This window comes from Oncorhynchus mykiss, chromosome 12 (genome assembly GCF_013265735.2).
Source record: "Oncorhynchus mykiss isolate Arlee chromosome 12, USDA_OmykA_1.1, whole genome shotgun sequence".
Taxonomy (NCBI): Eukaryota; Metazoa; Chordata; class Actinopteri; order Salmoniformes; family Salmonidae; genus Oncorhynchus; species Oncorhynchus mykiss.
In genome coordinates this window covers 5,394,290-5,406,341 of record NC_048576.1, presented here as the reverse complement: position 1 = coordinate 5,406,341, position 12,052 = coordinate 5,394,290, and the positions used below count along the sequence as shown (strand labels likewise).

At 49.0% G+C, this 12,052-nt stretch overlaps 1 protein-coding gene across 1 annotated transcript in view; it reads right to left on the bottom strand.

Annotated features, from left to right (window-relative positions):
- The window catches only part of ift74 (intraflagellar transport 74), a 58,034-nt gene that overhangs the window by 34,317 nt on the left and 11,665 nt on the right, over nucleotides 1-12,052 (bottom strand). The window contains exons 9-13 of the mRNA XM_036936755.1: nucleotides 6,203-6,341; nucleotides 4,365-4,427; nucleotides 1,954-2,097; nucleotides 779-819; nucleotides 611-690 (exon numbers count right to left, since the gene is read on the bottom strand). Coding sequence (XP_036792650.1) covers nucleotides 611-690; nucleotides 779-819; nucleotides 1,954-2,097; nucleotides 4,365-4,427; nucleotides 6,203-6,341 — 467 coding nt within the window. The remainder of the gene's footprint in view (nucleotides 1-610; nucleotides 691-778; nucleotides 820-1,953; nucleotides 2,098-4,364; nucleotides 4,428-6,202; nucleotides 6,342-12,052) is intronic.

Sequence of the window (12,052 nt, the reverse complement as noted above, 5' to 3'; positions counted from 1 at the left end):
CAGCCATGTTGACTTCCCCTCTGGAGTCTAACAATACAATACACATCCCCATGAAGACCAGAGCAGCAGACAGGCGTCTTACAGAGAGGCGTCTACAGGATGCCCGAGTCCCAAATGGCACCCTACGTCAGTGCACTAGGTAGGGAATAAGGTGCACTAGGAAGGGAATAGGGATCCACTAGGAAGGGAATAGAGTGACATTTGGGATGCAGGATATATGTGCTACCCTGGTCAGGACAGGATGCTGTAATCTATGCAGGCAAGGCGGAGCGGAGAGAGTTGTCTTGGACGGTATCCAGAGGCCTTAATGGATTTATATCCAATTCACCGAACTGTTACTGAACACATCTACAGGACAATGCTCCCGTCTCGCCCCCCCCCCCCCCCCCCCCCCCCCCCCCCTCATTGGGCCAAGTGCCCAAAACTCTCCCATCCCAGCCCACTCCCCATCCACTCCACCCCAGTGCAAAGCTCTTGTACGAGACTGTGAATGTTCTAAAAAAATAAAAAATAAAATGTCCAAACTCATCATCTCATTGTTCTACGGGACTATGAAACCCGTCAGATATAACATCTACGACCCCAGTGGAGAGATCTAATCAGTCCGTACCTTGGTGTTCCTCCATGTTATTGTCGAGCTGTCGGATCTCCTCGTTGATCAGGCTCATCTTCTCACGCATCTCAGTCAACCTGTTATAAACGTCACAGAGTTATAAAACAGGAATATCACTTTGGTTGGCTAGGATAAGACTTTAAAATGATCACAGAAACTACGTACTGTCTTTCCATGCTTGCTGTTTCCTGGTTGTCTTCTTTTACCTTGGGAGAGCAAAACAAGGCATCATTTTGAAGCATAACACACAGATTCAACTCACTAAACCTTAAAATATACACCTCTTTACCAAACTTCTCCACTCCCTCATCCCCCCCCAAAAAATGACATCGACGATTGTGACATCAGAGCAGTATTTAATAAGAATTTGGTGGGGTGCCCCCCCATGAGACACAACCAGAGAGTGAGGTCACGGCCTGGGTTACCATTGTACAGCACCCCTGGAGCAATTGAGGTTAAGTGTCTTGCTCAATGGCATAACGGCAGCTTTTTGACCTTGTCGGCTCCATGACTGGAGCCAGCAGCCTTCCGGTTACTGGCCCAAAGCTCTAACCTCGAGGCTACCTGCCGCAGCCTTCCGGTTACTGGCCCAACGCTCTAACCTCGAGGCCACCTGCCGCAGCCTTCCGGTTACTGGCCCAACGCTCTAACCTCGAGGCCACCTGCCGCAGCCTTCCGGTTACTGGCCCAAAGCTCTAACCTCGAGGCTACCTGCCGCAGCCTTCCGGTTACTGGCCCAACGCTCTAACCTCGAGGCTACCTGCCGCAGCCTTCCGGTTACTGGCCCAAAGCTCTAACCTCGAGGCTACCTGCCGCAGCCTTCCGGTTACTGGCCCAAAGCTCTAACCTCGAGGCCACCTGCCGCAGCCTTCCGGTTACAGGCCCAAAGCTCTAACCTCGAGGCTACCTGCCGCAGCCTTCCGGTTACTGGCCCAAAGCTCTAACCTCGAGGCTATCTGCCGCAGCCTTCCGGTTACTGGCCCAACGCTCTAACCTCGAGGCCACCTGCCTCAGCCTTCCGGTTACTGACCCAACGCTCTAACCTCGAGGCCACCTGCCTCAGCCTTCCGGTTACTGGCCCAAAGCTCTAACCTCGAGGCTACCTGCCGCCCATATTTAAAGACAGAGACAAATGTATGAAACCATTTAAGGTTGTGGTGACTGTCTACCCACCTGTTTAAACAGCCTGTCCCTCTCCTCACCTGTTTAAACAGCCTGTCCCTCTCCTCACCTGTTTAAACAGCCTGTCCCTCTCCTCACACTCTCCTCACCTGTTTAAACAGCCTGTCCCTCTCCTCACCCTCTCCTCACCTGTTTAAACAGCCTGTCCCTCTCCTCACCTGTTTAAACAGCCTGTCCCTCTCCTCCTGGGGCGATCCCATGCTCTTGTCCTCTGCCACCATGGCGTCTCTCTTCAGCTCCAGCTCCTGAAGCTTCTCGTGTAGTAACACAGCTTCCCGTTTCACCTGGGAGTGATACAGCTCCTACAGACATCACACAGGACAGAGGGGACAGAAGGGATTGAGTCAGTGTGGATGGACGGGTCTAACTACCTGTTTGGTGGAAGGCCCTGACTCCCTCTATGGGACCAATGACATCTACCCCTGGCTTAATACAACCACGATGGCAACAGACTAAAAGGTGTGTCTGACTAAAATGAACATTTTGGGGGTTTTCAGGTAATGCATGAACATGATTGTTAAGATACAGTACCCAATCTATAACCATTAAAACATGCTCTTCAAACCTAGATTTGCTCATTGGTCATTATAATGGATATGATTCATCCTATGAGTGAATGAGCTTGTTGATTCAGCGAATGAGTGAGCGAGCTTGTTGATTCAGCAGATGAGTGAGTGAGCTTGTTGATTCAGCCCATGAGTGAATGAGCTTGTTGATTCAGCCTATGAGTGAATGAGCTTGTTGATTCAGCCTATGAGTGAGCGAGCTTGTTGATTCAGTGAATGAGTGAGTGAGCTTGTTGATTCAGTGAATGAGCTTGTTGATTCAGCCCATGAGTGAATGAGCTTGTTGAGTCAGCCCATGAGTGAATGAGCTTGTTGATTCAGCCCATGAGTGAGTGAGCTTGTTGATTCAGCCTGAGTGAGTGAGCTTGTTGATTCAGCCCATGAGTGAGTGAGCTTGTTGATTCAGCCCATGAGTGAGTGAGCTTGTTGATTCAGCCTGAGTGAGCGAGCTTGTTGATTCAGCCTATGAGTGAGCGAGCTTGTTGATTCAGCCTATGAGTGAGCGAGCTTGTTGATTCAGCCTATGAGTGAGCGTGCTTGTTGACTCTGCCCAGCCCAGATAACTAACTGAGACAACCACATATCACAGTCGTATTCAGCACATTCATCTTCAGATAGCTAGGTGGACCAGTCATAGTCAGTACATTCATCTCCAGATAGCTAGGTGGACCAGTCAGAGTCAGTACATTCATCTCCAGATAGCTAGGTGGACCAGTCATAGTCAGTACATTCATCTTCAGATAGCTAGGTGGACCAGTCATAGTCAGTACATTCATCTCCAGATAACTAGGTGGACCAGTCATAGTACATTCATCTTCAGATAGCTAGGTGGACCAGTCATAGTCAGTACATTCATCTTCAGATAGCTAGGTGGACCAGTCATAGTCAGTACATTCATCTCCAGATAACTAGGTGGACCAGTCATAGTACATTCATCTTCAGATAGCTAGGTGGACCAGTCATAGTCAGTACATTCATCTTCAGATAGCTAGGTGGACCAGTCATAGTACATTCATCTTCAGATAGCTAGGTGGACCAGTCATAGTCAGTACATTCATCTTCAGATAGCTAGGTGGACCAGTCATAGTCAGTACATTCATCTCCAGATAACTAGGTAGACCAGTCATAGTCAGTACATTCATCTCCAGATAGCTAGGTGGACCAGTCATAGTCAGTACATTCATCTTCAGATAGCTAGGTGGACCAGTCATAGTCAGTACATTCATCTCCAGATAGCTAGGTGGACCAGTCATAGTCAGTACATTCATCTCCAGATAGCTAGGTGGACCAGTCATAGTCTGTACATTAATCTTCAGATAGCTAGGTGGACCAGTCATGGTCAGTACATTCATCTCCAGATAGCTAGGTGGACCAGTCATAGTCAGTACATTCATCTTCAGATAGCTAGGTGGACCAGTCATGGTCAATACATTCATCTCCAGATAGCTAGGTGGACCAGTCATAGTCAGTACATTCATCTCCAGATAGCTAGGTGGACCAGTCATAGTCAGTACATTCATCTCCAGATAGCTAGGTGGACCAGTCATAGTCAGTACATTCATCTCCAGATAGCTAGGTGGACCAGTCATAGTCAGTACATTCATCTCCAGATAGCTAGGTGGACCAGTCATAGTCAGTACATTCATCTCCAGATAGCTAGGTGGACCAGTCATAGTCAGTACATTCATCTTCAGATAGCTAGGTGGACCAGTCATAGTCAGTACATTCATCTCCAGATAACTAGGTGGACCAGTCATAGTCAGTACATTCATCTTCAGATAGCTAGGTGGGTCAACCACATATCACAGTCATAGAAAGTACATTTCAATTTTATTAGTAGCGTCAGAGCTAAGGGGGGGGGGGGGGGGGGGGGTCAAGTGCAAGTGTTGCTCAATTATTCTAATATTTTTTGGGGGTGGGGGGGTCAAGGTGAGGAGGAGGATAATTAAAATATACTCTTTGAAGGGAATAGGGTGCCACTTGGGATTCACCCTGCCACTCACTGCTTCAAACGTCTCCTTCCGTGTTATGAGGGTGTCCAGCTCTTCCTGACGACCATCCAGCTCCTGAGAGAAAGACACACAGGAAAACTTTAGTCCTTGATACTGACACCTGTTTAGCACGAGGCCGTCTGTCGTTGTTATCTGCATGACTATACGGAGTTGGGTAGCTACTGTTGTCTGATGGGGTAGCTACTGCTGTCTGATGGGGTAGCTACTGTTTCTGATGGGGTAGCTACTGCTGTCTGATGGGGTAGCTACTGCTGTCTGATAGGGTAGCTACTGCTGTCTGATGGGGTAGCTACTGCTGCTGATAGGGTAGCTACTGCTGTCTGATGGGATAGCTACTGCTGTCTGATGGGGTAGCTACTGTTTCTGATGGGGTAGCTACTGCTGTCTGATGGGGTAGCTACTGCTGTCTGATAGGGTAGCTACTGCTGTCTGATGGGGTAGCTACTGCTGTCTGATGGGGTAGCTACGGCTGCCTGATAGGGTAGCTACTGTTTCTGATGGGGTAGCTACTGTTGTCTGATGGGGTAGCTACTGTTGTCTGATGGGGTAGCTACTGCTGCCTGATAGGGTAGCTACTGCTGTCTGATAGGGTAGCTACTGCTGTCTGATGGGGTAGCTACGGCTGCCTGATAGGGTAGCTACTGTTTCTGATGGGGTAGCTACTGCTGTCTGATGGGGTAGCTACTGTTGTCTGATGGGGTAGCTACTGCTGCCTGATAGGGTAGCTACTGCTGTCTGATAGGGTAGCTACTGCTGTCTGATAGGGTAGCTACGGCTGCCTGATAGGGTAGCTACGGCTGCCTGATATGGTTGCTACAGTAACTGTTCCAGAGCACAGCACATAGAGTTCCCCACCACGTGACACATCACTAACTTATCGTGACAAACGTTCAATAATCCCAGAGTCTCTTCTTTAACTGAAGGACTCCCATCCTCCATTGCCCCCGTGGCATGGCTGTAGACTCCTATCTAAAGGCGTAAGGAGACATTGGAGTCTACAGCCATGTCACAGGGTTACATTATCCCGTCCATTCATAAAGTATCTCAGAGTAGCAGTGCTGATCTCGGATCAGGTCGTCGTCGTCCCCGTCCACATACAGTGCCTTCAGAAAGAATTCACACTCCTTGACTTATAAGACATGTTGTTATTACAGCCTGAATTTCTTGTCACTGGCCTACACACAGTACCCGGTTCAACAGGACAACAACCTAAAACACAAGGCCAAATATACACTGGAGTTGCTTACCTAGACGACATTGAATATTCCCCGAGTGTCCTAGTTACAGTTTTGACTTAAATCGGTTTGAAAATCTATGTCAAGACTTGAAGATGGCCGTCGAGCAATAATCAAGAACCAACTTGACAGAGCTTGACTTTTTTGAGAATAAGGTGAAAATATTGTACAATCCAGGTGTGCAAAGCTCACAGCTGTAATCGCTGACTAAGGGGATTCTAACACGTATTGACTCAGGGGTGTGAATGCTTAGGTGAATGAGATATTTCTGTATTTCATTTTCAATACATTTGCAGAAATATAAAAAAAAAACTAAAAAAAAAAACTATTTTCACTTTGCCATTATGGGGTATTGTGTATATATGGGTAAGGAAAAAAATCTAGTGAACAAAATGTTGAATTCAGGCTGTAACACAACAAAATGTGGAACAAGTCAAGGGGGAACAAGTCAAGGGGGAACAAGTCAAGGGGGAACAAGTCAAGGGGGAACAAGTCAAGGGGGAACAAGTCAAGGGGGAACAAGTCAAGGGGTGTGAATAGTTTCTAGTTTCATTAAGACGTAAAACACCAAACTGATCCTGAATCAGGTCAGACCTGTAGCAGCTCATCGTTGTTGGCCTTCATGGCAGCGTACTGGTCCTGTTTCTCTGGAGACATCTTTTTGATGATGTCATCAGCGGCCTGCTTCTCCCTCTCCATCTCCTCTTCCACCGCACGGATCATCTCCTCCTTCCTATAGAAACCAGAGGTAGGATAACATCTTCCTTCCTATAGAAACCAGAGGTAGGATAACGTCTTCCTTCCTATAGAAACCAGAGGTAGGATAACGTCTTCCTTCCTATAGAAACCAGAGGTAGGATAACGTCTTCCTTCCTATAGAAACCAGAGGTAGGATAACGTCTTCCTTCCTATAGAAACCAGAGGTAGGATAACATCTTCCTTCCTATAGAAACCAGAGGTAGGATAACGTCTTCCTTCCTATAGAAACCAGAGGTAGGATAACATCTTCCTTCCTATAGAAACCAGAGGTAGGATAACGTCTTCCTTCCTATAGAAACCAGAGGTAGGATAACATCTTCCTTCCTATAGAAACCAGAGGTAGGATAACGTCTTCCTTCCTATAGAAACCAGAGGTAGGATAACATCTTCCTTCCTATAGAAACCAGAGGTAGGATAACGTCTTCCTTCCTATAGAAACCAGAGGTAGGATAACATCTTCCTTCCTATAGAAACCAGAGGTAGGATAACGTCTTCCTTCCTATAGAAACCAGAGGTAGGATAACATCTTCCTTCCTATAGAAACCAGAGGTAGGATAACATCTTCCTTCCTATAGAAACCAGAGGTAGGATAACGTCTTCCTTCCTATAGAAACCAGAGGTAGGATAACGTCTTCCTTCCTATAGAAACCAGAGGTAGGATAACGTCTTCCTTCCTATAGAAACCAGAGGTAGGATAACGTCTTCCTTCCTATAGAAACCAGAGGTAGGATAACGTCTTCCTTCCTATAGAAACCAGAGGTAGGATAACGTCTTCCTTCCTATAGAAACCAGAGGTAGGATAACATCTTCCTTCCTATAGAAACCAGAGGTAGGATAACATCTTCCTTCCTATAGAAACCAGAGGTAGGATAACATCTTCCTTCCTATAGAAACCAGAGGTAGGATAACGTCTTCCTTCCTATAGAAACCAGAGGTAGGATAACATCTTCCTTCCTATAGAAACCAGAGGTAGGATAACATCTTCCTTCCTATAGAAACCAGAGGTAGGATAACATCTTCCTTCCTATAGAAACCAGAGGTAGGATAACGTCTTCCTTCCTATAGAAACCAGAGGTAGGATAACGTCTTCCTTCCTATAGAAACCAGAGGTAGGATAACGTCTTCCTTCCTATAGAAACCAGAGGTAGGATAACGTCTTCCTTCCTATAGAAACCAGAGGTAGGATAACATCTTCCTTCCTATAGAAACCAGAGGTAGGATAACATCTTCCTTCCTATAGAAACCAGAGGTAGGATAACGTCTTCCTTCCTATAGAAACCAGAGGTAGGATAACGTCTTCCTTCCTATAGAAACCAGAGGTAGGATAACATCTTCCTTCCTATAGAAACCAGAGGTAGGATAACATCTTCCTTCCTATAGAAACCAGAGGTAGGATAACATCTTCCTTCCTATAGAAACCAGAGGTAGGATAACGTCTTCCTTCCTATAGAAACCAGAGGTAGGATAACGTCTTCCTTCCTATAGAAACCAGAGGTAGGATAACATCTTCCTTCCTATAGAAACCAGAGGTAGGATAACGCCTTCCTTGTTGACTACTGGAGGAGCTAGGTCTGAGGACCAACTGTTGGCTACTGAAGGAGCTGAGACTGAGGACCAACTGTTGGCTACTGGAGGAGCTGGGACTGAGGACCAACTGTTGATTATGGGAGGAGCTGGGACTGAGGACCAACTGTTGACTTCTGGAGGAGCTGGGTCTGAGGACCAACTGTTGATTATGGGAGGAGCTGGGACTGAGGACCAACTGTTGATTATGGGAGGAGCTGGGACTGAGGACCAACTGTTGACTTCTGGAGGAGCTGGGTCTGAGGACCAACTGTTGATTATGGGAGGAGCTGGGACTGAGGACCAACTGTTGATTATGGGAGGAGCTGGGACTGAGGACCAACTGTTGACTTCTGGAGGAGCTGATGACTTCACAAGGTGTTAATGACTAGACTATATAACACAGTGGTATGAGGAGGTGTTAATGACTAGACTATATAACACAGTGGTATGAGGAGGAGTACTCTAAGCAGATCTCGAAGACTGTTAAAAAGTGACACCAGGGCCCTTTACTCATTAAGCGTCTCGGAGTATTAGTAATGATTTAGGATCAGTGCTGCATTTTAGTTCCTAATGAATAATATGACATGGACACGGGCAACCTGATCCTAGATCAGCACTGCTACCCTGAGACAGGAGGCTTATTGCCTCTATTGACACTGTGGTATGAGGACGCCCATGTCCTGAGGAGACTTTAAGCTTGAGGCCTTGGATCCTGGCCTAACTGACGGGCCGCCCCCAAGTGGTGAAGGTGGGAAACAACACCTGCACTTCACTGATCCTCAACACTGGGGCCAGTGTCGGGCTATATCACCGCATGGTACGGCAACTGCGCCGCCCACAACAGCAGGGCTATCCAGAGGGTGGTGCGGTCTGCACAATGCATCACCGGGGGCAAATTACCTGCTCTCCATGACACCTACAGCACCCGATGTCACAGGAAGGCCATTCCCTCCCCCAGGCATAGTCCCAGTCAGTGGGAAGCCTGGCTGTCTGCTTGCTCCTATCCCTCCCCCAGGCATAGTCCCAGTCAGTGGGATGCCTGGCTGTCTGTCTGCTCCTATCCCTCCCCCAGGCATAGTCCCAGTCAGTGGGATGCCTGGCTGTCTGTCTGCTCCTATCCCTCCCCCAGGCATAGTCCCAGTCAGTGGCAGTGGGAAGCCTGGCTGTCTGTTTGCTCCTATCCCTCCCCCAGGCATAGTCCCAGTCAGTGGGAAGCCTGGTTGTCTGTCTGCTCCTATCCCTCCCCCAGGCATAATCCCAGTCAGTGGGAAGCCTGGCTGTCTGTTTGCTCCTATCCCTCCCCCAGGCATAGTCCCAGTCAGTGGGATGCCTGGCTGTCTGTCTGCTCATATCCCTCCCCCAGGCATAGTCCCAGTCAGTGGGAAGCCTGGCTGTCTGCTTGCTCCTATCCCTCCTCCAGGCATAGTCCCAGTCAGTGGCAGTGGGAAGCCAGTTGTGGGGAACACCTGGAAGTTTCTCCTGGGTATGGTAGCCATCGCCCTGACCACCTCTATGCTCATCGTGTGTGCCGTCAAGACCCAGTCCTGGTACAAGCTGCTGTTCAACTACCGGCACCAGTGGCTGAGAGAGGAGGAGGATGCTAACGTGTTAACTACAGGATGCTACTCTAGCTTCAGCTTGGGCATGGAGCACACGGAGACCAGCGCCCATGAGCTGGACCACGGGCAGGATGGGTTGGGTGATGAGGAGGGAGTGGATGGATACATAGAGGACCACTACATTGAGACTGGGAACTACAAAGACAACACAACACAGAATAATGTATATATTCTACTTAGCACTGATAGTATCTGTGCTAGTGAATGGGATTGAATCACTGAATCAGAAAGCCATAGTTCTCCCATCTGTAACCCAGGTCTCCAACAGGTCAAACATAGTGTAGGTCAGGGGTCTCCAACAGGTCAAACATAGTGGAGGTCAGGGGTCTCCAACAGGTCAAACATAGTGGAGGTCAGGAGTCACCAACAGGTCAAACATGGTGGAGGTCAGGGGTCTCCAACAGGTCAAACATAGTGTAAGTCAGGGGTCTCCAACAGGTCAAACATGGTGGAGGTCAGGGGTCTCCAACAGGTAAACATAGTGGAGGTCAGGGGTCTCCAACCGGTCAAACATAGTGGAGGTCAGGAGTCACCAACAGGTCAAACATGGTGGAGGTCAGGGGTCTCCAACAGGTCAAACATAGTGTAGGTCAGGGGTCTCCAACAGGTCAATCATACTGGAGGTCAGGAGTCACCAACAGGTCAAACATGGTGGAGGTCAGGGGTCTCCAACAGGTCAAACATAGTGTAGGTCAGGGGTCTCCAACAGGTCAAACATGGTGGAGGTCAGGGGTCTCCAACAGGTCAATCATACTGGAGGTCAGGAGTCACCAACAGGTCAAACATGGTGGAGGTCAGGGGTCTCCAACAGGTCAAACATGGTGGAGGTCAGGGGTCTCCAACAGGTCAAACATAGTGGAGGTCAGGGGTCTCCAACAGGTCAAACATAGTGGAGGTCAGGGGTCTCCAACAGGTCAAACATGGTGGAGGTCAGGGGTCTCCAACAGGTCAAACATGGTGGAGGTCAGGGGTCTCCAACAGGTCAAACATGGTGTAGGTCAGGAGTCTCCAACAGGTCAAACATAGTGTAGGTCAGGAGTCTCCAACAGGTCAAACATAGTGGAGGTCAGGGGTCTCCAACAGGTCAAACTAGTGGAGGTCAGGAGTCTCCAACAGGTCAAACATAGTGTAGGTCAGGAGTCTCCAACAGGTCAAACATAGTGGAGGTCAGGGTCTCCAACAGGTCAAACATAGTGGAGGTCAGGAGTCTCCAACAGGTCAAACATAGTAGAGGTCAGGGGTCTCCAACAGGTCAAACATAGTGGAGGTCAGGGGTCTCCAACAGGTCAAACATAGTGGAGGTCAGGGGTCTCCAACAGGTCAAACATGGTGGAGGTCAGGGGTCTCCAACAGGTCAAACATAGTGGAGGTCAGGGGTCTCCAACAGGTCAAAAAAAGTGGAGGTCACTAAGGACCAGGGGAAGAGTTGACAACATTGTACACTACTTCCTCTTGTACACTAAGGACCAGGGTAAGAGTTGCAGGGGAGAAGAAAAGAGGAGAATGTTCCTATTTGAAAGCTAGAAAATGAGTTGCTCACAACATGTTACAATTATTATTTTTTAAGTAGCTCTCATGTTAGAAAAGGTTGGAGACCCCCTGGTGTAGGTTGGAGACCCCCTGGTGTAGGTTGGAGACCCCCTGGTGTAGGTTGGAGACCTCTGGGAGACCCCCTGGTGTAGGTTGGAGACCTCTGGTTTTGGTTGGAGACCCCTGGTGTAGGTTAGACACCCCTGGTGTAGGTTGGAGACCCCTGGTATTGGTTGGAGACCCCTGGTGTAGGTTAGAGACCCCTGGTGTAGGTTAGAGACCCCCTGGTGTAGGTTGGAGACCCCTGGTGTAGGTTGGAGACCCCTTGGTGTAGGTTGGAGACCCTCTGGTGTAGGTTGGAGACACCCTGGTGTAGGTTAGACACCCCTGGTGTAGGTTGGAGACACCCTGGTGTAGGTTGGAGACCCCTGGTGTGGTTGAAGACCCCCTGGTGTAGGTTGGAGACCCCCTGGTGTAGGTTGGAGACCCCCTGGTGTAGGTTGGAGACCCCCTGGTGTAGGTTGGAGACCTCTGGTGTAGGTTAGAGACCCCTGGTGTAGGTTAGAGACACCCTGGTGTAGATTGGAGACCCCTGGTGTAGGTTGGAAACCCCTGGGAGACCCCTGGTGTAGGTTGGAGACACCTGGTGTAGGTTGGAGACCTCTGGTGTAGGTTGGAGACCTCTGGTGTAGGTTAGAGACCCCTGGTGTAGGTTAGAGACCCCTGGTGTAGGTTGGAGACCCCTGGTGTAGGTTGGAGACCCCTGGTGTAGGTTGGAAACCCCTGGGAGACCCCTGGTGTAGGTTGGAGACCTCTGGTGTAGGTTAGAGACCCCTGGTGTAGATTGGAGACCCCTGGTGTAGGTTAGAGACACCTTGGTGTAGATTGGAGACACCCTGGTGTAGATTGGAGACCCCTGGGAGACCCCTGGTGTAGGTTGGAGACCCCCTGGTGTAGGTTGGAGACCCCC